Genomic DNA, 24,432 nt, shown 5'->3' with positions numbered 1-24,432 from the left:
TAATGGTAAGCTCCCAAATTATTATTTCCACAAATAACCCTGATATAATCTCCATCTGAAGAGCTGATTTCAGCATTGTTTCATTGTTTCATTTTGCCTTTAAGTTGGACATCCAAATGAAAAGGGGACCCAGAAGCTGAACCTTGTGAAAAGGCCTATGGAGAGGAGAGAAATATGTCCAGGGCAAGGACACACAAGGACACAAGGACACAGGGACACAAGGCAGCAGTGTTCTACGGCCAAAATGAGGCCGAATTCACGCTCACAGAAACATATTCGAAGAAAGTCCGTTTATCAAAGTGGAGGAGGTTCTTCAAAAATTCAAGACAAAAAACCAAGGAAGGAAAAAAAAAACAGTATAAAAACTACAAAAGGGTGGGAGGGTGTGGCCTGAGTCTGCACGAAGCTGTCAAACAGGGAGGATAAGAGGTACAAAAAGGATTTCGGATTGTAAGCTGAAGTAAGAGTGCTCTTTGTATTGAGTAATCTGGATCAGAAACAGCTGAAACATAAGGTCAGGTAAATCAAATTAATTACCATAACAGCTTGAACCATGTCGACAAGGACAACCTTGCATAAAGAAAGCTTACAGAAAGGATTGTGTTCATGTAACTTGCACCAAAATACGACCCCATGTCCAAAAAGTTGAGTTGTAAAAAGTAAAAACAAAGAATGAAATTATCATTCTTTAAATTACGAAATCATTTGGAAAGGTTTTAAACCGTAATACTACAGAGACAACATGTCAAATTTGGAACTGGGGACAGCTTAGCAACTACACAACAGAGCCAAACTGTTGTAATACGTAAAGAATACAGTTCATCAAGTAAGCAAGGCTTCACTGAAGACCCCACCCCATTTTTACATAGACTCAGTTTCTAAGTTATGTTCCACCCTTCCACTCTGTCATTGTACCTATTTAAGCACTGCAAAACCTCTAGCGGTTTGTTGACCCAGTTCTATTTTATGACGTGTTGATCAAATTCAAAATGAGGTTTTTCAAACAATAGATGGTACAGATAATACCTTTTCTCGGTTTCAGTTTCAGTTTTTGGATTGATTTAAATGAGATACTGGGTTTAACTGTTTTCTGAATTACAACATTCTTTTCTTATGTACTTTTATACATATTTTTTTTATTTTCTTTTTGAGAAAAAGTAGAGTAAAACTGCACTATGATCAAAGCCCTTGCTGTTCAGGACATGTTCCTTGGCAATTTTCTTAGCTGAGTTTATGGTGCCCTCTATAGGGGAAAGTGACGCACTTGCATTAGAGACAGTGAATCTTGATGCCCATTTTAGCCTTCCATCAGTTTAGAAAAGCAACCATCCAAAATAAACTTTATAATAAGTTTACATTGTCTAGCTTCAAAGCTTCTGGTCCATTCTTGAAAATTTGGCAGAGAAATAAGCACAGAAGAAACCCTCAGTGTTCAAAGATATCCTGTTATCTGAAACCAAACAAAAGCCTCTTGGAGAACAATCAGATTGAAAACAAGAAACTACTAATTGCACCGTCATTCTTGAAGTAGGCTCCCTGAGGCAAGCTCTAAGCAGACTAAGAGGGGCTGAGAGGAACTGGACTTCTACCAAACACATGGGGCCAGTGTGAATGTTATAAGCCTTGTCCTCAGGCACGGTGCATTTGATGAATGATAAAGGGATCACATCACACAGCATGGGGACTCAAATCAGCGGAGATAATCTGGCAGTGGCTGAGTAGAACTTCCTCAGTAACAGACGTGAATTAAAAATTTATTCAAGAAGTCAAAACAATTTAACATGTGTTTCTATTGTTCTCTACCACTGGGTGTCATTATTGGGCTGAGGGACACAGTAAATGTGAACAGTTGAGTAGACAACAAGTGCAGTATATCAAATATTAGTAGGGAAAACCTTTTAGAGTAAAAGTGACTTCGAGTTAAGCAACTCCATGATGTTTTGAAATGACCACAGACCACAGTGTTACTTTGCTTCACAATTTCATGTTGACTCGTTTGATTTTCTTTTTCTGATCATAAATATAGAAAGAGTAAATACTTTTCACACACTCCTGTATACAAGAGCAAACAGAAGGCAGAACTGAAGGCACTGGAGCAGAACAACATATCAAAACGATCTACTTAGCAAGCTATTCAATCAACAAAGCAAAGTCTGCCAGTGAGAGGTCACTGACTGCAGACTTGAGGAGCCAGACTGACCACATATTGCGACACTGAAGGGATTTAGAGTCGCCCAACTCTTCAAAAAAAAAAAAAACTTCTCTTTTTCCAGTCAGCTAGCCACACATACTGGGCCTTAAAGCCAAATCATCGTGGAGGGGGAGAGCTAAGAGGTCTTGGTGTCTGCCATTCCATACAGCTACATAAAAAGAAGGTGAAGGATGCCGTGTGAGCAATTGGTTCCAATTGACAGAAGATTGGTCATGGTCAGCCTTCTGAGTGGAAATCCACGTGAGAATGTAGCATTTGGACCAGCAAGGGGCAAGAGAGGCCAACGGCAGACAATGAGGCCACTCAGAGGAGTCTTGCTGCTGTGGAATAATGGGGCACAATCTCCTCTGCCTTAACCCTTCATCGGCTATGTATTCATTCAACTTAAAACACCGAGGTGCAGCTTATGTAGTATGAATGTCACAGAATAACATGTATAGCTCTAGTAACATAATCGTAAACTGCAGAAAGCACCTGAAACCAAATTAAGTTATGCAAAGGTTTTTTGTCACAAAGTATCAAATAAAAAGGAGGTTTTTCTAGATGACAGCGTTACCTCAACAAAGGTAACATCATATACTTGAAGTTCTACATTGACTGACTAAAAGCACTTCTAAACTCAAATGGCAAATCAACCATCACCATCCTTGTGACTTTTTCACCAATTAGGCAAGTCCTGCTCACAGAAAGGGACCGGCTGCTTTAAGTCTCAGAGGGCCAGAGGGTCAGCGCTCAATCGGTCTGGTTCGAGAGGTTGTGTGTTTGAATGAGCCACTAGCTGACAGGCTGAGGACGGGGGTTAACAGAGGTGGGGGTAAGTGACTGGTGTGGGTAAGAAGTCTTGCCAGCTTTAAAGAGAAGCCTTTTGTAGCCAAGACACTGGCCAGAGCAGCCTGGCCTTTCACAGTCCGGCCGCCCCTCTCCTCCCGGCCTACAACAGCTGATGACAAGACCCCAGCTGCTAATTATCCGGCTGACGGAGAGTCACTCAAGTGGGACTGTCAGAGCAAGGGGTGGCCCTAGTGTCTGTGAATTTGAGGGAGGGTGAAGGTTGGGGGGGGGGGGAGCTGAATTACAAAGGCATGCATTTCAAAACAAAACTCAAAATGAATTCATCTACCAGGCAAACAGTCTCTTAAAATATGCAACACAAGGTTAGACTTTAATTCTCTTAAACAACTGGGTCACATGACACTGCATGTGGGTGGGATTTTTTTCAGTCACATCAATGTACAGTCCTCTGTCGACCCGTATCCCAAGCTCCTCCTTGCAGATCCATGCTACATCATCATCTGTCCAGAAGACACTGGAGCGGCACCTGTTGAATTCCATATGAAGTACTCTTTGGACTGAAGTTCTCGGGCTGAGGGTTAGACAGACAGAGACCATTTTTCATTTCACGTAAAACACAGTGGGTGCAACAAAAATTCTGACACAAAATCTACTGCAAGCTTACATGTTACAATCCGTGGTTTAGCAGAGGAATACACCTGCACCGAATGCTGGTCGACACAGCAACCAGACAACGTCATGTCAGGCACTTTGAAGTACAACTGTGAAGAAAACAGACACATTTTTTACACTTTAATGCCTAAAGGTTGCACATTTTTAATCCATTTGACTGTATCATAGTAGAGAAGAGCTTCAGATAATCCAAGTAGATCATGAATCAATTCAGTAACAAGTACATGAGGTTTTAGACCGATCAAGACCTAAACCAACATATGAGTATAAGAGTTTGAATGTGAAGAGAATGCTTCAGATCTTAATGGGCTAATGACTATTGATTATCAAAGCACGCAACCTTTTACCTTAATGTAAGCAGTAAGTTGTGTGCAGAGTGCGTCAGAAGGTCCTGGTGTCGGCCCAGAAAAAATTATCTTGCCCTCCATTGTAACCTCACGAGACTTTGGGAACTTTTGCCCTACGCGTTAGTGAGAATAAAAGTATTAAGCAAGTATAAAAGTTTCTTTTCGAAGATACAGCTTTGGTGAAAAAGATTTCTTTTAAAACAGATGCTACAAAATTAAATGCATACCCAAAGTCCAGGCCAGCAGATTCTTCTCCTTTGACACATCCAATTGTCCAGAGCTCACCTTCACATCCACAACACCCATTTGAGCCCTGCACAGAACAAACAGACACAGATATGTTTACCAACCATGCTCATAAATTTAATATGAAAACTGTTTTAATTGTTGAACTGAATGGATTCAAGCACACTACAAGAGCTGTAATACTAAATTCTACAAAACAAAAAACGGGTACGGACTGATCTGACACTTAAAATCTGGACATTTTTAAACTGGTGGAAGTTTTATCGTTGTTCACAAAAGAAAACACAAGTGAGAACTTCATACTAGAATGGACAGCTGACATTTAATGGTAAAATTGTATTTTTTAAGTCAATCATTTTGGGACATTTCTGCATTTTGTCTGGAAATAATGTATGTAATGTGAAATACTCAGCACACTGTACTAAGCTCAGTGCAAGTGTTCTTTAAAAGACAGCTGCACACTTTGGATTATGAGGTAGGAGAGCTTTCCATTTACAGAGACCGCAAAATTGAATTCTGAGAAATACTGAGAAAATATCTTTGCCCACTGATGTTGTCACTGCTTGTTCATGAAAGCCAGGCCTTTTTTATTTGTCATATATGCTTTAAACTGTTCAGAATTATGTGTGTCAACTGAAATTTAACCTGTTACATGTTGACTGGAAGGTAACTATCTTCTCGAGCAGTGCCACAGCATCTGGTTAGATATCAAAAATAATCAGACTGTGCCACAGGCGAGCATAGAGGGGCACATTCAGCACAATCAGCTGATCTTTAAAATGATCACAAGCAAGTCACACTGCGAGTGTCCAGATAAGTTGGGAGCTCCCGAAGCACATTTTATTCTGAGATAAACGCTGAAAATTGATCTTTTATTTAAACGTATTTAAAAGTTCAATTTATACTTTAATATTTTTGTACTTGAAAATCGTGACACCAAGATTTCATTCATTCAAATGAATTATTACTTATATAAAGATTTATAATCAGAATCCATTTTGAATAAAAATAAAAACACAGAATTTTCTGACTGGCTGACAGGATTACATGCTGCTTACAAAGATAGCTCAGTGCAAGAGGCTTTTAACAGTTTTGTCCATGAATGCTTTTTTTTTTTTTTTTTTTTTTTTACCTGTTGAAGAATGGCAAATGGGCCTCACAGTACTCAAAGCTGTTTTTCACACTCTCGTGAAGTTTGAGGGCAACTGACACATGTAGCTCGTTCTCCTCTTCCTTCAGTTGATATGAACCCAGGATGGGGGGAACAGGAACCTGATGGAAAATTGAAACAAGGACTCCTTTTGAAAATGAATGCTTATGCATGTGATTATTAATCTCCTTGGCCTTGTATTGGCATTTATACCTGTGAAGTATAACTGCATAATCTGAATGGCTCGAGAGGAGGGGAGAAGGGGAATTTATATGGTCCAGAGAAAGCTGAGCCGTCATAACTATCCACACTGCTGGCAGTCAGGATACTAGAATCCAGTGAGGTGACACAGGGATGGACCAGGATGTCCTGCAGTGGGGAACCATTTGGTGGCAGTGAGAGGGTCACTGTCACATTTGGGAGAACCCCCTCTACTTCACACTGTTGACAGAAGGACAGAATGATGATAAAGAAATGTGTGAAATGGTATGGCATTTGCTTGTTTTCTTTACATTGTGCACTTACTTTGCATGTAACAGTGCCATAAACATCCCATAAGTCTTGTCTGCTCTGGTTACCATACTGCATGGAGCGTACTGTTTCCACCAGTGCGACGTTCACCGCAGCTCGACCCCGGTGTTGGCCAGTCTTCCAGGCTGGCTGCTTCTGGATGCCAGCGGAGGTGGGCACTGTGGGGGTTGAAGGTGCCCCCACTAATGGCACATCAAGGGGTGTGCCAAGTGGACAAACCTGCAGGAGGACAGAGGGCAACATTGCCAGACGAGAAACTAGCCCCTCACTATCGGATTTACTCCCTGAGCCAAGAAGAAAAGTCTGCAGGCCTGCAAGCAGTGTCAGACACTGCGAGACTGACAGCAGGCTAGCCAGAGGTGTCCGCGGCTCAGGAGGGACATCCACTAATGGCAGGCAAGCAAAGATGAGAGACCCCTGAGAGATGGCCAACACGGGCCAAAGTGTTCCCTTTCCAGGAAGATCAATATGCAGCTCCAGGGCCGGGGATCGTTGACGGTAAAGGCAATCATCTCTGAGAGCTACATAAGACTTGCTTGAGTCTGAAAGCCCCAACTCAGTGAGCAGGAGCTGCAGGAAGTTGCTCTCCTCTGGGACTGCTACGTATGAAGAACCAGACAGGATCTTTGCACGGTGTTCCACTGTGGGAAACTTCCTGTGTATGTGGGGGGTCAAGACATAACAAAATATAATTACCTACAGTGTGACAGTGAACCTTCTGATCTCGCATTTGAGATCAAAACAGAAGATGCATCTATGAGAACAATAACAAGCCAGTTACAAACCTTGAAAAGCGTACTCTCACATTTTCTCCTTTCTCCTGAGAAATAATCCACAAAGCGCGCAAACTCATTTATCCGGCTGCAACAAAGACTTCAACTTTATGCCTATTATGATATTTATGACCTCATAAATCCATATTCACATCTTTCCGTGTACATTTTTACGTGTATTTCTCCTCACTCGATAAATATCATAGAAGCAACGACCTACTTCCTGCAGTTCTCTCATGTGACAACTGGCCAATCAGCCGACCTCTACGCATGCGCACTTTCGAGCATCTGTCCCCACCCTTCTCTCCCATACAGGAAGCTGTATTATTAACAAGCTAGCTGTCAACAAAGGGCAAAACTGTGCGAAATCCACAAATCCTTGCGGAAGTCGGCTGTATGGTGACTTAGGGTTCCTCCTCCTAAAAATTAAACTGCACAGCGCCGCCAGCTGAATCCGAAACATGGCGACAACCGCTCAGCTGTTCGAGGTAAAATGACTGTTTCAAGCTGTTTTAGCTAATAGGCTAGCAAGTGGCTATCTATCATTAACGGTAGCTAAACGGTCCCTGATCTTATTTATTATCATAGTGTGTAAGTAAATATTAGTACCGGCGCATGCAGTTGGGACTATGTTGGCTCCATGTCGTAACGTAGAAAGAAAAGAGGACACATGTTTTATTTGCATGAGTTTGCGTATTTGAGGAAATGGCAATGTCTTTTTGACTGTGCAGTAAAATTAACGCGTTTATCCTCAGTGTAAGGCTTCATCAGAGAGCAAAGCATGTGTCCCTCTCAGCATCGCTTTATTTGGCCATGTTTGGGGGGTAATCGTCACTTCTCTGGCTGCTTTCTGTCCCCATATAGGAGCCCTTTGATGCAGATGAGTACATTGAAAGGTTGGCATGGAGGACTCCTGGCGGAGGCTCTAAAGGAGGAGCTGAGGCATTTGACCCCAAAAGGTAGTGTCACCTGTCATTTACTTTCACAGAGGGCTACAAAATCCCCACGCCTCCTCCACATTATGAGGCCATAAATAAGTGGAATGTCACATTAAAGTACACATAATTTGTTCAAGAAAACTTTCACATACTTTCTGTGTCTCTGGCTTTTATGCACGTTTTGCTTAGTAAAGAACTCAGCGACAGACACGGTTTTCAAAATAGGTTCACATAAGGTTTACTCATACACGGTACAATCTATGTGCTTTTTGAATAAACAACCATGTTCGGGGTGTGAGTGACATGAAATGGCCAGATTTCTTCCCATCACTTAAAGGCATGCTTTGTCAAGAATCCACTGAAAAATAACCTCAACCATGAAATGTTGATTCACTTCTTGTGCACAAACAAAGGCAAAGGCACATCAGCATTGTCCAAGAAAAGGAAGAATCAGCGATGTTTGCTTGGTCTTGATTGAAACAAGAATACAGCTTGACCTCTTAAGTACAATTCTTTTAAGTAAAGAATAGAGATGTAATATATTTTTTTTTTTATTGTGGACTCTTCCTTGCATAATTTTCTAATCTGACCTTATTGAGGACTATTGGAAAAAAATGTTTGTTGATCTATGCTTTTATCAAACACTTACACCCGTTTTTCAACACAGTCTTTTTCGTTATGTCCACTTTCTTATAAAAGTATAACATAATATTACAGCCGTTTTTCATCCATTGTTTCTCTTTCACAATAATTGATGCCGAATCTTTTCAAATATTTACCACAGTGCCCCTTAATTTGGATTAAGCTTTCTCGACCATATACTTAAAATGGCTAGAAATGCTTGAACATTTAGTTTTTAGTGTAAAATTTGATATATGATTTCTACCTGTCCATATATACATTGTTTAAAGTATGTTAAGCCGCCTGCACTTACCAAAGCTCATTTTGACTTCCTCTGCACTAATTTAGTTTTTGATGGGTTGGAGAAAATTGAGAAATAAATATGTTTACAAATCCTTTGCATGCTTTTCTCCCATGTTTATGATGTTTACTCTCGGGGACAGAGTTGCATCTTGTAAGCAAAAATGCCAAAACAGTTTAACTGTACTGTAGATCCATCCTGCCTTATCTACTTCTACCACAAACTGTTGCCGCTACCGCCTTGGAAGCTCTTAGTGAAGAGTTAGAGACAACATATCTGTGGAGGCCACCATACTGTGAGTCACCAGCCAGGGAATGAGTGTCTGTTGGGAAGGGATGGGAGATGTCTTTAAGCTGTAGCTGCTGCTGAAGGAATTAGTCAGAAGATTATACACTCATCATTTTGGGATGTTTCATTTTCTGTGAAATGTGGTGCTGACTTAGAACATTTGCTTTGCAGTCCTAATGGCACTTAAAATGCAGCTGACGAAGCTGCTAGTTTTCAGAGCTTCTTAAGTCTGGGGACCCAGGAATTAAGCATTTGGCACTATTCTGTAACTATTTACTGTAACTGTGAGGTCAGTGGGACAGATTTAACCTTTTGGTACGTAATTACTTCTCTACTGTACGTGAAGCATATTTTTGCATGTTTTACTAGTTGTTTATTAAGGTTTTTTAATGGGTTATTTAGACCAGGGGGACATTCTGTTTGTACACACCTTCTTTCCTCTGTGATAGGCTGTTAGACGAATTTGAGAGTCATATAGAGGAACTGAAGCAACTGGATGAGAAGATCCAGCGGAAGGTGGAGAAGCTTGAACATCAGTGTCATCGTGAGGCCAAGGAATTTGCCCACAAAGTGCAAGACTTGCAAAGAAGCAACCAGGTGTGTTGTTTGGTGAAAGGAAACTTCTGACTTTCACCTTAATGTCTTTGGTTCACTGTGTCACAAATGATCTTGGTTTTTTATTACACATTCTCTCTTGTTTGTGTGAATTCAGGTGGCCTTTCAGCATTTCCAAGAGCTCGATGAGCACATCAGCTACGTGGCCACTAAAGTTTGCCACCTGGGTGACCAGCTAGAGGGGGTGAACACACCTCGCCAGAGGGCTGTGGAAGCTCAGCGTCTGATGACCTACTTCAACGAATTCTTGGATGGAGACCTACGCAGTGATGTCTTCAATAACCCAGAAAAGGTGAGTATGTCGCTGTTCTCTGTCACATCTGAGGAGGTGTGTGTGTGTGTGTGTGTGTGTGACCATTGATGAGGGCCCCCGCTGTGATACTGCTGGAGGTGAGTTTGAACAGGATTACGAGGTAAACCGTCCATGTTAATTTGTCAAGTTTATCCCTTTAGTTGGATCCCTCAGCTACTTTGGATTAATAAACTGTCATTTGCTGTCTGACAATAGCTGACTGATTGACTAGCGCGGATGTCAACATGCTCATGTCAAACCTAATTGCATTTACAGTAAGTTGTCTGTGAGCGAGAATTTGATTGGTCCTTAGCTTTGTGTCATATTACAGATGCAAAAAGCTCGTAAAAAGAAGGGCAGCAAAAATGTGCATGCTAACAGATGACACGCACACTTTTTAAAAATTTTTTCCCATTTTCTATCTACACAGAGGCTTTGTTGATTTTTGACAAGTGACCCTAAATGTTTGACTCTGCTGTTTTTTTTTTGAGTGACAGTAGAGAGATTGGGATGCTTTAGATTAATGTCTTTTAGTAGAAACATGACGGGATGCAAAGATGTTAGTCTGGGGGTCAATCCTAGAGACGAAAGCTGGTTATGGAGCTAGTTTTCCAAAAAGGCATGCAGAAATATCTGGCCAGATTCCTTTTCCTGAGCATACCTCCATACGAAGGGGAAAAGAGGAAAGCTGCAAGTGAATAGCTGAAGGGGGATGGCTTTGCTAATCCTTCTGAAAGGGAGGGCTGGGCCGCCAGCGTGGAGACAAGTGGTGCTAAACCCTGACTGCAGGGAGACGGCTACATTACTTACATGGGATTTAGCTAATCTTAGCTGGGGGACAGATACTTAGAAAACCTTCGCCGAGCAGAAAGGCTGGATCCTCCTCACGGGAGCAGAGTAATGATGTTAGCTGAGGCAGGCATCTGCGGGAACAGAGGAGTTGCGGACGGCGGGCCTTTCGTAGGTCTTGGGCTTTTTCAGCCAGCGTGTATATCGGTAGGGGTGGGGGGAGGGTGGTTCTCAACAGGGCCCCCATTTTTTAGACAGATATCCCTGGCCGGACAGATTATTGAAGGCGATTTAGACTCCTGTGGGATTACAGCCCATTCAGAAAAGGCATACCAATAAAGAGTTGGATCTGCTGCTAAGTCAGGACTGCTGCTGCTGCTGCTGCCACTGCTGCTGCTGATGCCCAGGTGAGCGCAGCCTGTCTGTTATCAGCTCCCTGTTCAACACAGGGGAGGTGGAGGAAGGCTGCTCTAAGATGATGATCCCCCAAGTGGAGACACTGCCGGCAGCCTGCCCACTTTCTGTCTGGATGTCTACCTCACATTGCTCTGTCGTGCTCTCTCTCTCTTTGTCCCTCACCTGACATCTTTCTCTCTCTCTCACTCCTGAACACACACACACACAGGCACGCACACACACACTCACCTTTTCTCTCTCTCCTGCAGATTAAGGAGGCTGCTGATATCATTCAGAAGCTGCATCTCATTGCCCAGGAGCTGCCATTCGACAGGTGAGTCAGGCATCCTGGAGGCAGCTTTAGACAGGAGCGCTGTCAAACAAGAGGAAGGTGGTGTATTAATTATATTATCTTTTCCTCACAGTGTAATCCTAAGAACAAGTATCAAGCATTACACAATTTTAATTCAATATCATTTGTATTAATAAAAATGCTAACCCACTTTCTCGTTTTCTGCTTGTTGCTTTGTTAATTTGTGACAGATTTGCAGATGTCAAGGCAAAAATTGCAAGTAAGTTTCTGACAACAATCAGCTACCGTCCCTGTTACGAATATAATGGAAGTTTGCATCATCTTATGATACTTTGCATGTTCTTTAACTTCTGCCCAGGTAAATATCACGACCTGGAGCGTCAGTTAATCCAGGAGTTCACTGCAGCCCAGCGCAGGGGTGAGATCGGCCGCATGCGGGAGGTTGCAGCGGTTCTATTACATTTCAAGGTGACCTGGGAGACACATATTAAATCTGTGGTCTTACTGAGTGTGATCTTCTCAATGGCTGTGAAAACATGCGTCTCAGTGTCTTTAAAGTTCTGCACTGACGTGCTGTAATGTTGTCAGAAATGTAATACCCGTGTCTTCCTTTAACAGGGCTACGCACACTGTGTGGACGTCTATATCAAGCAGTGTCAGGAAGTGAGTGTATTAGCTTTTTGTTACACATATTATTCAGTTTCTTTTTTGGCTATCGATATCAACAGACGGCACATTTACGTTTTTTGCCTCAATGTGTGTCTTTTTTTTTTGTCTGTCCTTCCAAGGGTGCTTACGTGAGGAACGATGTGTTTGAAGACACTGCAGTCCTCTGCCAGAGGGTCAACAAGCAGGTGGGCGAGGTCTTCAGCAGTCCAGAGACTGTCATGGCCAAACTCATCCAGAACATCTTCGAGAACAAACTACAGGTATTTTTAATGTAATTGATGGGCGGTTAAGTCTTACTCAAACATGCCTTATTTGTTGTTCTACTCACCTGGCTTTGTTTCTCCAGGCTCATGTTAGGGGAAAACTGGATGAAACTAGACACTCTGATGTTGAACAGTACCTCAAAAACCTCTATGACCTTTATATTAGGTAATTAACTCGTTCACTGGTGGTTTGGCCGATTGTCTCTATGCTCAGTGGGCAGGGTTCTTATTTTTGTTTCTTAATGTTTGATGTTTCCAGGACCACAACATTAGCCACAAAGCTGACAGAGTTCAACCTGGGCTCAGACAAGCATACGTTCCTGTCCAAGTTGATAAAAAGCATCTTTTCCTCTTACTTGGAAAGTTATATTGACATGGAAAGGGAATACCTTCGCAGTCGAGGTGCCATGATTCTGCAGCGATACTATGACTCCAAGAACCACCAGAAACGCCCAATTGGCACTGGCAGGTCGGCTTTTTACATTCTTTTTCTTAAGACATTGATCTCAAATACCAATTTTAATGTCATAAATATATGTTGTGATTTGGTGCTATATAAATAAACTGAATTGAATTGAATTGAAATAATAATAATAATGATAATCTGTATCTGTCTATAGTATTCAAGAGCTTAAAGAGCGGATCAGACAGCGCACCAATCTTCCACTCGGCCCCAGCATTGACACGCACGGGGAGACTTTTCTGTCCCCGGAGTTAGTTGTTAACCTGTTGCAGGAGACACGCCAAGCCTTTGAGAGATGTCACAAGGTGAGGCTTCTCTAGCGTCTGTAGATTAAAGGGACAAGTGCTGTGGTGTACATGTGTTTTGTAAGGAAGTTAAATGTTTTTCTTTAATGTAACACAGCTTTCAGATCCCTCTGACCTGCCCAAGAATGCCTACTCCATCTTCCTGCTGCTAGTTGAACATCTGTGCGTGGATCACATTGACTACGCCCTGGAGATTGGTCTCTCAGGTACATTAAACCAAGCTCTTGTATTCATGATGTCCTTTTACTGTCTGCTCATTGAACACAGTGTTACAAACATAAAGCCAGTAGATTGCAAGAGGCAGAAAAACACTGCTGCAATGCTTTCTAAAGATGTGCCAAAGTGGCAGCACTTATCTTCAGGTTCAGTGCATAAGGGGGGAAAAAATCCTTTTATGTAAATATTTGTTATCACACTCCTTTGTTCAGACCCTTTTGTTCACATTTCAGAGTGATAGCAAAGACACTCATGCCCTAGAAATGATTATACCTGCCAAACTGAATATATTGAAAGTAATCTGGAAAGGCGCCCTCTTGTCTGTGTGAGTACAACAGTGCTGGTCAGAGTAAATGACAAGTCAGAGGGCCGAGAGATTTGATTGTAGATTTGTGAGACAGGATTGTAACAAGAAAAAGATCTGGGGAAGGAATCAAGAAAACCCCCGCAGTGTTGAAAGTGCCACAGATTGCAGTGCGTCTCCATCAGTCTTAAATGGGAAAGTTTGGAAGCATCAACTGTCATCATACAGCCAAGAGGACACTGGAGTGATTCAAAAAACAAAAACAAAAAGATTATTGTTGGTCTGACCAAAACCTGAAAGTTAGAATCCACGTGTGCATGTTAGTTCGGCCAAATTTGTTTCTCAACACCGGACTAACAGACCCAGATCATGTGGTTAAGGATGGAGACACTCCTGCAATGGTTACATTCAATTAGACTCTAATGGGTCCACGTGCTCTACACATGCTCTGATGTTCAGTCTTCTTGGTAACAAATTGTAAAGAGTAAAGCCTGATTTATAGTCGGTAACGCAAGACGCAACGCAAGCGGTTGCAAGCCCCCCCTTGCGTGCTTGCGTGTGTCACCTTAATTTTCTAAACTTCACGCAAGACGCGAGCAGAGCTATAGAGTAGCCACTCTGGACGCGAGCACAAGCCACTATCTACATCACATCCGGCGGCGTGTTCATCTTCCGGTTTCATCCCCTAATAAAAGACCGCTGTTTTCAAACGCCAAGGTAGAAAGCGAAGAAGAAGAAGAAGAAGAAGCATGAATCCCATAGATATAATATATATAATATATTATGTCTATGATGAATCCACTTGAAGAGAGACTTGCCGAAGAGGTCCTGGCGGTGAATTTCCTTTCATCGTAGTAGGCTTGTCATTGAAAAAACCCGCTGCTCCACCTACTGTCCTGGCGGTGAATCGCCACGCAGCACACGCAAGCGCCGGCAAAGCTAAATGAAGCATAAACGTCTCGAGCCATTAACGCAAACGCAAGACGCAAGCGCAAGGGCAGTTAAAAGAAGTATAACTCAGCCTTAAGTGTGCCAAATTCTTAATAGAGCTTCTCTCATTCACTTTTTTTCAGTGTTTTTGTCCAACAGCTAAACGCGTGTGAATATGTGACTGAAAAGCAGCCTATTAAGACTGTGTGTCAAATCCTGGTTGCTGAAAGCAGCATTTGACAGGTCGGTCCTGTTCTGCTCTAATGAAATCCTAATTTATAACAGTCATCTTGTCTTATGTCATCTGACGAAAGACAACAGCTGTGCAGGGAATTGGGCTATGCCTACATCTATGATGATCTCCCACTGACAGTTAGAAACGACAGAATGTCTTGAATGTGTTCTCACTCAGCATTGCATCGCCGGACATACCTCAGTCAGTAACTCAGTGTTGTGCATGTATACTGGGATTACTCTGACCGCAGCTCTGCATGTAACCGTGCTGAATGACCTACAGTCCCGTTTACATTGGTTGAACTTGAATAGTTCTGACGAGTAATAGTAATGGAGAAACCACCACAGCAAATGATTATTATTCCCAAGAAGGGTCTGAAACATGATTAAATGGGATATTTCAGCTTTCTATCCAACACATTCTGTGGCAGTAAGAAATGTATAATCCAGAGAAAAATTAAATGTCAAAGTTATCAATGCAAAGCAGGTTGTTAGGGGGTTAAATAATAAGGAGGTAGCTTATCATTTTCAGCCAGGTGATTACAGTCTAATTAAACATGTATCTGTTATTTCCCAGTGATCAATTCATAAGGCACCGTCTAAATTTAAGAAATGTATCCTTGATGTCATTGTGGTTTGATTACAAGCTCTTTACTGTCTTAGGCTGAAGTTGAACAATACTTTGATATTCAGCTGTAAACATCAGACAGCTGTGGTTTCCTGCTATCTGCGAAGTGTATTGATTTCTGCTTTCCTGGCTTTTTGGTTAATTTGTTCTCTGTCTCTTTGATCTGCAGCCATTCCTTCAGCTGATGCCAAGAATGCCAACCTGTATTTCTTGGATGTGGTTCAGCAGGCAAATTCTATCTTCCACTTGTTTGACAAACAGTTCAATGACCAGCTCATGCCTCTGATAAGGTGAGTTACGGTTAGACTCCAAATCCTACATACTGTATGTTTTTATGTGATTGAAAACTTAGTTATTTCCAGACAGGAGTTGGCCTTTAAGTTTTCTTTTCCACGTCTGTATACAGCTCATCTCCAAAGTTAGCAGAGTGCTTGCACAAGAAGAAAGAGGTGATAGAACAAATGGAAGTGAAACTGGACACAGGGATCGACAGGTCAGTGTGTTTATAACCGGCGTTAAATATCGCTTGCAGTGTGTCCTTTAAACAACATATTTTATGCTACACACAGAACAATAAACTGCATGGTGGGGCAGATGAAACACATCCTAGCAACAGAGCAGAAGAAAACGGATTTCAGACCTGAGGATGAGAACAATGTCATGATCCAATACACCACAGTAAGAGATGCTGAGCTCACATGCAAAACAAAACAAATCAGCAAACGCAGCATGTAAATGCCCTTCCTCCTCACACCACGTTGAACAATAGATCGTTTTGTTTTTTTTAATTGTCTTTGGTTTTTGTCAGTTTTGCAAACATGTTTTCCCTTTCTCCCTGTCAGGCCTGCTCCAAAGTATGTGCCTACGTCAGTCGGCAGGTAGAGCATGTGCGGAAGTCCATGGATGGGAAAAATGTGGACACGGTGCTGACGGAGCTGGGCATTCGTTTTCACCGACTCATCCACGAGCATCTACAGCAATACAGCTACAGCTCAATGGGAGGCATGCTGGCCATCTGCGACGTGGCTGAGTACCGCCGACGTGCCAAGGACTTCAGGGTGAGCAGGGGACATAGGTCCAGGATGCGCTGGTCTCAGGGCAAACGCGGCTCAGCCTACAAAGGCTCTACCTGTGATTTGTTACTATTAATGAACTGATGGTTCGGTACAAACAAGAAGATCTACAAGGATTACTTACAACTCCTTATTTGGTCACAAAGGGTTAATTGAAACCTGCAAATGTTTGATGTTTTAATTTAAGAAGAAATCTTGTTACATTTTCTCTTAATCAAAAAAAACCTCCAAACCAATATATCAGTCAATAGAACCATTAATGGACAGCACAGTTGATGATGAAGTTATGAATAAGTTTTCGCCATGATGTGTTTTCAAAATCCCAACTCAAATAAAGGTGTGATTTACCTTATAGAATCCTTTCCCTGAACCTTCATCTTTTACAAGGTATAAGCAATTACATGCCTCTCTGTCCTTCAGGTCCCTCTGGTGCTGCAACTCTTCGACACACTCCACGCCCTCTGTAACCTCCTGGTGGTTGCTCCTGACAACCTTAAGCAAGTGTGTTCAGGGGAGCATCTCACCAATCTGGACCGGAACCTCCTGCACGCCTTTGTCCAGCTCAGAGTGGACTACCGTTCAGCCAGACTCGGCCGACACTTCAGCTAATGACTGTTTGAACACCTCGTTGTGCTCCGTCCAGTAAAATATGCTCTGATGAGGTGATGCAACTTGAAGATACCCATTACCACGTCAGAGAATGCGTCAGTCTGGCCACAGCGAACGGACTATACTGGGTTTGGAAGGCTGCTGCCCGTTGAATGTGGGAAATGTGCATTTTACCTTTTTTTTTTTTTTTTTCATTGTTTATTTCTCTGAGCTATTGAAATTTGAATGTCCATCGATTTAGGATTTAATCTGTTTTTAAAAACTAATCCATCACCAATTCATGTGGTTAAGATATCTGAAATATTATAAGTAAATGGACGATACAGATTTCTGTGTGTACATAAAAGAAACATGTTTTTGCTTGTGCCAAATATATAAGTTCTGCAGCTGCCCTTGTAAACAGGAAATGTCCCTGAAGCTGCTTTAGGGGGAGTCTATCAACAAGCTGTAAAGGCTGTAAAGTCAAACATCAGCCCTGCAGTTGCAGCGCATATTGGAACAGTTACTCCTTGTGATGGATTTTAGGTGACCCAACAGACAGTCTGGCCAAGCTTGAGATAGAGCTCTGTCTGGCTAAGAAAGACACATGATCAGCTCTGTACCCTTTGACCCTTGATCACAAAGTAAAAGTCAAGAGGCCATTACAGAGATGTGAGACCTGAGCTTTAAACAGGTCTGAGAACCTCTCTGGAGGTTTGGGTGGTCCCCTCATGGCTCAGATGATTGGTGTGATGGGTCACCGAGTATGTGTCACTGTAATTGCACAGATCAACACTTGCTCATCCAGTGATGCGTAAAGTCCAAAGACATTGTTGGTCTGATCTGCAGTGTTTCTGGGTCAGAGGACACTGAAATGTTGACCTCTGGTGATTAAGGAAGCAGACTAGAAGGGACTTCTTCACACAGGGCTTATTGAAGGTTCACCTTAACTGTCCTCTACACAAGAAAGAGGAAAGATAATGCCCCCGATGCCTGAAAGAATTTCCTACATAAAAAATTGCTCCCACTGTACTGTTGTTTACCTTAATTAATGACTCAATTAAAAAAAAAAAAAAAAAGCATTTTATTATTGCCCCTGTCTGAATATTGTTCATATTTTGGGAGCTGTGAATGGAAAGTTTGGCCAGTTCTCTTTACGAATGTCACTTTCAAAGTGAGATGAAATAGTCTCCCTTTCTATAGAAGTCATCAAGTATTCATAGGAATTCTTGCCACCAGAGTAAAGTTCTTTCTTAGACTTCATGAAGTGAGCAGAGCCAGAGGGGATTAGATATCTGCGAGTTGATGAATTGTGTGCAGTAGTCATGAACTGGGGGAGAGCTGGGGAGATAGAGACGGCTGAGAGCTCAGTTCCAGTGCCGGCTGGTTAGTGTTGTGTAGAAGGTACACACAGTGCTGTGCAAGTTCAAACAACATAATTAATTAGACTAATATTAATATTATCAATGCCACATAAATTCAATTCTCTCAGCCCTAATCACAACTGGATAGCTTGTAAAAATTATTTTGTTAGGCCCTGATGCAAACAGTGGGTCTTTTCCAAACATTTGAAAACTATTTGTTTTTGCGGCGATTAATGTGCGCGGCGTGGGAAGGGGTTGGGGGAACGGAGCCGGGCCAGAGACGATAACTGGCGAGGAGACGAAGGCAGAGGCGAGGCCTGGCCCCAGGGACACCCAGCACGGGCACAGGGAAGAGGGGGAGGTATGTGTTTTTTGGGGTGGGTGTTTGAGCAGGTGGAGCGGATTAGTAATACTGTCAACACTGGAGAGCTGGATAAGACTGTCCTCTTTTACTCGTCAGTTTGAGCAGCGCTTGCATACACGCTCAGAAACATAAAGACTCCAGCGCAGACAAACACAGGGGTGTCAGGACAAGAGAGGAAAGAACTTGGATTTGCCCTGTCAGTGCACAGGTTGCTCCACTTTTGATTCTACTTCCTGTTGAAGTCCTTTCTTGCTCAAGAAAACCAACACTGACCAATCGGTCTGCAGTATGTTTCCTCCAGTCTTCCCAATCTCAAGGAAAATGGCTCCAAAACACAGCGTCAGACTGGAAGGTGTTGCTTTGCACTGTATGGTGACAACTGTGAGCCTCCAAAGGGGGGAAATAGTTCTTAATGATCAAGCTTTGTTCAGTCAGGGAAAACAAATTGATTCCTAAAATGTTTAGAATGTTTTAAAAATAAATTCCACAGTTTCCCAATAAAATGATCAAACACTGATGTTGAGTTTTCTGTTTTTATTTTCTAAAGTAGAAGCTTTGACGCAGGTTCAGGCATCCCGACGGTAAAAGCACAGCTACATCGGTGTTAAAAATACATATATTTGAACTGAATCCTTTGTCACCCTCTTTTGTTTACCCTTTTTCATGCGTCCTCTGCCTTTGTCTCCTCTGCCAAATAAATCATCAACCATAATTTTACTGTTTGTCCACTCCTTTTGCACATCCTGCTAGTCCTCCAACATCCCATAAATCCTCGCTCTCGGCGCATTGCTGCTCCCCCAACTAGGCCAGGCCTCTCTCTGCCTCCTGGAGCACTGACAATAAAGCATTACAGCAGTCAATCCATGTCAACAACAGCTTTGCTTAATTCCTGCTAAACACGTTTAAACTAAATCTTCACCTAATGATGCATAATGATTTGCTCTTTAGTGTGCTGGTGGCTCATATCTGTTTTGGTGGTTTATTTTCCACTCCACTGGAAACATGAGTCAGGTGGACTCCCTGTAGAAGACAGTAGGGATGGTATTAAGGATCCCCGGGTTAAAATTAGTCAAATGATCATGACTATACCCGCAGCAGTGTTTTTGGACATCGTATGAAGGTAAATTATGAAAATTGAAATGTTGTAACAGTGTATAAATACATCTATGGTGAACATTCATAGAAAATACTTGTTGATTTTCAAATCTATTCTTTAGGGTTCCTCTGTGAGAGACTTTCATAGCGTGGGCACACAGCCAGACCCTCTGATGTGATGCAGATGTTGCCCTGGCCTTGACCTCCTGGCTTTATAACTAAGGGCCAAAAAGGCACAGGTGCTACGCCACCTTCAGTCTTGGGTAGCCGGGAGCTGAACTGTGCAGGATGCGAACGGTGCCAATTTTTCTCTGCTCACTTTTCTTACTATCAACGTCTTGTCTGGCGAAGCTTAACAATAGTCTCCCTTGATTCCTGCCACCATATATCATCCTCCTTTTGATGACTAGTTTGCCCCCCCCCACCTCACACTCGCTCCATGTCTTATAAAAACACCAGTCTCTGCTGGTAGTGGAGAGTTTTCCAGTGCTATTTCCTGGCCTGGTGCCTGTGCCTTGCTCTCTCTTGGCTGGGTTTGTCTGGTTGACTGCTCCACAGGAACAGACTGGCACTCTAGCTGAGGGCTCCAGGGTCTGCACACACAATCCACTAAACATGTCTCCATGTTTGGAGCTGCACTATTACTGATATGCAGCAATATTTTGCACATTTAATAGGACATTATCATACTTTTAATTTGATGATATTATATTACTTACAGATATTAGTAATAGTGTTAGCATATTCCAAATACACTTAAATACATCCAATTTAAAATATACAACTGTTGGTCTTTCAGCTCGTGTGGTGCAAGTCCAAGTGTGAATAAAATTACCTTAAAGACTTCATATTAAAATCATATAGAATAAAAAACAAATTGATTGTGAGGGTGAAAGGACTTCAGTGCTAAACACACTCACTCACAGGGCAAACAAACATCTGTTACGTTTGTAAGGCCTATGGCCCTCCTAACCCACTGATGTTGAACCAAGCCTGCACACATGCCAGAGAAACAAATGAGGTCTCTCTTCTCCACTGAAGATGAAACACTGCATCACCAAAGCATGTGCATTTGTCTAATCAAGCTTTTGCCTGCGGCTACGTCGAATGTAAATGAATAGGCTTGTGTGTGCCAGCCTCTATTTCTGTTCAGCCCGACTGCGTTTGATGATGAAACGGTGCAGCAAACATCAGACAGAAGGGGGCACTAGTGCTCCAGTGTTGCTCTCCTCCCCTGTGGAGCCCTCTCTTCCTCAGAGCTTCTCACAATGGGGACCTGCCTGAGGGGGGAAATGTTGCTTTTTTAGGTCTGTGAGCCCGTATCCCTTAATCCCCAGCCATGATTGACAATCATGATTTAGGGTATATGGTGTCCCATTCTAATCCACGAGCAATGATTTCATTTGCATACCTTCCATACGTGGCCTCATTTTAGAGGAAACGACTGCCTTTGTAAGTGATACTGAAAGAGAGAGGAGTAAAAGATAGAGAATAAGGAGGAGAACGAGAATGGATGGGGGAATGTTTGTGTTTTTTTGTTTTCTTTTTTTTTGACAGAAGAAAGATGAGAGCAGGTTTTCATGCCTGAGCAAACAATCCAGTATAGATGCTTTTCTTCTGCAGCACTTTCCTCTTACACACACTCACACAAACTACATGTGCACATTTAAACTCACACGCACCATTGCAAGTATATTTAGAATTGTAAAAACACAGAGGAACACACAGAGATGCTCCCTCACACGATGCAAAACTAAATTGCTATTTGCTCATTTTATAACCAAGTCAGGCTTAATTATAATCATGGGAGTTTGGGAGTTACCGTATAATCTCTAGAAGGTATTAAGAATTTCCCAGAGCACACCACAGTGTAAAAGAAACAAATACAAATACTTACAATTATTTCCCCATCATAACACCCAGGAGAATGGGAATCAAATAATGCTCAGTGTCTGGTGTCTCCACAGAGACCATTCATCCTCACTTTTATCTGCCGAGGAAGTGGAGCAGAAGTGAAACACTGGATGAAAGGTCAAAGGGATCACATTTCTTTTGAAGGTAAAGTGACAGATTAGAAAGATCAATAGGTTTAGATACATTTATTTTATCCTCAGATACGATCTGACCAAACTCAATTGTTTTTATTATGTTGTTTTTATTTTTGAAATATAATTTAATTATGCTGAATATATTTGAATGCACTGAATATAATTGATAGTGCACTGATTGTATTTGAGATGCATGTATTTTTTCATACGGTTGTATAATTAAAATCTAACATTGCAAAATTATTTAAAGTCTGTATTTATTAGCAGTGTTTCCTATTGTAACAAAAAGGAATTATATAATTATTATTTAAAAAAAACAAAATTAAATCACTGAAAAAATATTACATTCTGGGGAAAGACATCATATGGCTGCAGATGATACTTAAAACACATTTTATGAATAACATCACATTAATATTGTCAGTGATTTCAGCTCATGCTGGCAAACACGGAAAAAAAAATAAAAATAAATATATCCAATACTTTACATTCTTGGTGATTGAATAATTCTCTAAATGTGTAAATTCATAATATCTTACCGCTCAAAAAATTAGCAAGTGTCTAAGATCTACTGTAACGTCACGTAGAGCCTAAATGAAGCGCTGGACTGAAAGATGCAAAATCTGAGTAAAAGAAAAATCCTTGTGGGCTAAAAAGAAAACAAAAAAAAAAAAAAACATAACCATCGACAAGACACAACAAAAAAAGAAAAAAAAACTTCAGTAATTTTCTAAATAAATATGTTTATGGTATCTAAATTGATCTTATTCTGGTTCTCCAAGCAAAGCGACAAAGGGAAAGAGATGGTCATTTTCCTCCTAAATAATCCCTAGCAGCAGCACTTACTGCATCAATCCACCACTTTTACAGAGCCAGGCCAGGTCTCTGTGACAGAGGACTCCCCTCTGGAACAATAACAGCCTGATAATCTCCTCTTATCTCTCATGTGTTCTAGTGTGCTCCAGTGTCTTAGTAAGGCAACAAACACAAGTGTTGTTTTCATTTCATGTGCCCTGCACTACTGGAATACCCTCTCCCTTTTCCTTAAAGAATGAGGGCAGATGTGCCATGAATGTCCTTCCCTCTCTGGCCTATCCCACTTCTCGTGGAAAATGCCAGTATGGGAGGTGGTGAGGCATGAAGCCACCCGAGGGTGTGAGCACTTGAGCATCGCACCCATCGTCCAATCTCCATGGGCCATCCCACCCTCTCTACAATTAGCACTGTTTACCAGCACTGGCCTAATTGATTCCATCTCTTTATCTTTTTACCTCCTTAATTTTGTTATTAAGTGTGCGAGAGAGGCGCGAAAGCTCCTCTTTTTCCCATTTTGAGAAATTATACTCTTGTACTTGATCCAGCTAACAGGATTTTCTTAAATTACTTTATAAAAGACCATCTTTTAACTTTCTTCTTTTTCTCTCTATCCATTCATTAGTAGGTCTGCCTCAAGGCCTGCTCACATCAATTTCTTGGGTTAAAGTTACAAACTTAGGCAGCTAAGCTTGACGCTCACGGAGGTTTTCGTGGACGAGAGGGGCTGGCTGTGGGTGGAATGGGGACAAATTATTAATTTCTAAAGTATTAGAAAAATAAAGAGATTGAATTAAGAGTATTGGTCCTCTGTTATCCAGCATGGCTAGCCTGAGGGACTTACTGTGGTGGAGGACATTATGCAAATGCTCTACCCTCACTGTCTCTGTCGTTGCCGGGTATCTTTCACTCTCTCTTCCTCCCTCCCTCCTTTCCACCCATTCTCTCTCTCTCTTGCAGTCAATCTCTGCTCCCCCATAATCTTTCCCTCTCTGTCTCTGCCTCTTTAATCTTCATCAGTCAGCAGAGGCAGAGACAGTTTAGTGAGAGCATCTCCCGTCGAAACAGCTCCTCTCTAACTTTTTTTTCTCACTCTCCTTCCCATTCATGAATTGCTGATTCCCCAAATCTCCAAAAGCAAAATTAATGACCCGAAAGGAAAGATCAGCCACAGTCCAACATTTTAAAGAAGCCAGAAACTAGATAAAAGCATGCATTATGTGTAACTTCATCAAAGGTGAAGTAAATATAGTGATATATTGCTATTATAAAAAAAACTAAGATACCATTAAAATTAGCTACACAACTTTTTTGTTATTGATGAGCCAGAAACATGCATACAGGTGAGATATATTGCAAGACAAATCATATTTGCAGTGTGGGGAAAAAATCTATTTTAAGCCTTTTTGCTCCTCAAAGGGAGCTGTGCAAAATCAGATAAATTACCTTAAGTCTGTGTTTCTGAATTAGTAACCTGACCTGCATGTTCAAGCTGTTTTCATGTTTTGATACACGTGATTCAAATGAATAAGTCAGCTCATCAGGTGAAGCAGGATGAAATCTAAAACATGACGGGCAAAAGCTGCCGTCAGCCCTGGTCAGAGCTGGTGTGTTATATAATTACACGGAATCCATACAAACCGTTTGGACAAAAGCAAGCACTTTCAAAAAGTTCTTAGCAGGTTAGTTGAACTATCCCTTCACCGTCTACACTGAGCAACCCTCAATCAATCAGATCAGCACTACCAGCCTTAGGCCGTACATAGAAGATGGACTTGGCCATGCTGAACATGAGGCCA

At 41.8% G+C, this 24,432-nt stretch overlaps 2 protein-coding genes across 2 annotated transcripts; one reads left to right on the top strand and one right to left on the bottom strand.

Moving 5' to 3' along the window:
• Nucleotides 1-1,741: 1,741 nt before the first annotated feature.
• On the bottom strand, nt 1,742-6,973 carry ap5m1 (adaptor related protein complex 5 subunit mu 1). Its single transcript, XM_075447538.1, has 8 exons — nt 6,736-6,973; nt 5,945-6,605; nt 5,633-5,860; nt 5,402-5,541; nt 4,251-4,336; nt 4,024-4,136; nt 3,669-3,765; nt 1,742-3,575 (listed from the first exon to the last, which is right to left on the bottom strand). The coding sequence occupies exons 1-8, from the start codon at nt 6,801-6,803 to the stop codon at nt 3,493-3,495; spliced, it is 1,476 nt and encodes a 491-aa protein (XP_075303653.1). The 5' UTR covers nt 6,804-6,973; the 3' UTR covers nt 1,742-3,492.
• A 52-nt stretch (nt 6,974-7,025) lies between these two features.
• On the top strand, nt 7,026-19,282 carry exoc5 (exocyst complex component 5). Its single transcript, XM_075447922.1, has 18 exons — nt 7,026-7,211; nt 7,588-7,682; nt 9,321-9,468; nt 9,584-9,778; nt 11,233-11,297; nt 11,507-11,535; nt 11,635-11,744; nt 11,895-11,939; nt 12,065-12,205; nt 12,292-12,374; nt 12,468-12,677; nt 12,829-12,976; nt 13,074-13,182; nt 15,458-15,578; nt 15,695-15,781; nt 15,858-15,966; nt 16,131-16,346; nt 16,782-19,282. The coding sequence occupies exons 1-18, from the start codon at nt 7,185-7,187 to the stop codon at nt 16,968-16,970; spliced, it is 2,127 nt and encodes a 708-aa protein (XP_075304037.1). The 5' UTR covers nt 7,026-7,184; the 3' UTR covers nt 16,971-19,282.
• Nucleotides 19,283-24,432: the final 5,150 nt, after the last annotated feature.

Source organism: Odontesthes bonariensis, chromosome 17, assembly GCF_027942865.1.
Source record: "Odontesthes bonariensis isolate fOdoBon6 chromosome 17, fOdoBon6.hap1, whole genome shotgun sequence".
Taxonomy (NCBI): domain Eukaryota; kingdom Metazoa; phylum Chordata; class Actinopteri; order Atheriniformes; family Atherinopsidae; genus Odontesthes; species Odontesthes bonariensis.
The sequence above is the reverse complement of the archived record's forward strand: the minus strand, read 5'-3'. Positions and strand labels throughout refer to the sequence as shown.

Bases quoted from the DNA above. Each gene is read 5' to 3' on its own strand.
- ap5m1 (XM_075447538.1), bottom strand. From the start codon at position 6,803: ATGAGTTTGCGCGCTTTGTGGATTATTTCTCAGGAGAAAGGAGAAAAT. The intron at 4,337-5,401 runs GTAAAAAAAAAA...TGTTCTGTGCAG, and splicing joins CATTTGCCATTCTTCAACAG to GGCTCAAATGGGTGTTGTGG. The intron at 4,137-4,250 runs GTATGCATTTAA...ACTAACGCGTAG, and splicing joins TCTGCTGGCCTGGACTTTGG to GGCAAAAGTTCCCAAAGTCT.
- exoc5 (XM_075447922.1), top strand. From the start codon at position 7,185: ATGGCGACAACCGCTCAGCTGTTCGAG. The intron at 7,212-7,587 runs GTAAAATGACTG...GTCCCCATATAG, and splicing joins CAACCGCTCAGCTGTTCGAG to GAGCCCTTTGATGCAGATGA. The intron at 12,375-12,467 runs GTAATTAACTCG...TGATGTTTCCAG, and splicing joins CTCTATGACCTTTATATTAG to GACCACAACATTAGCCACAA.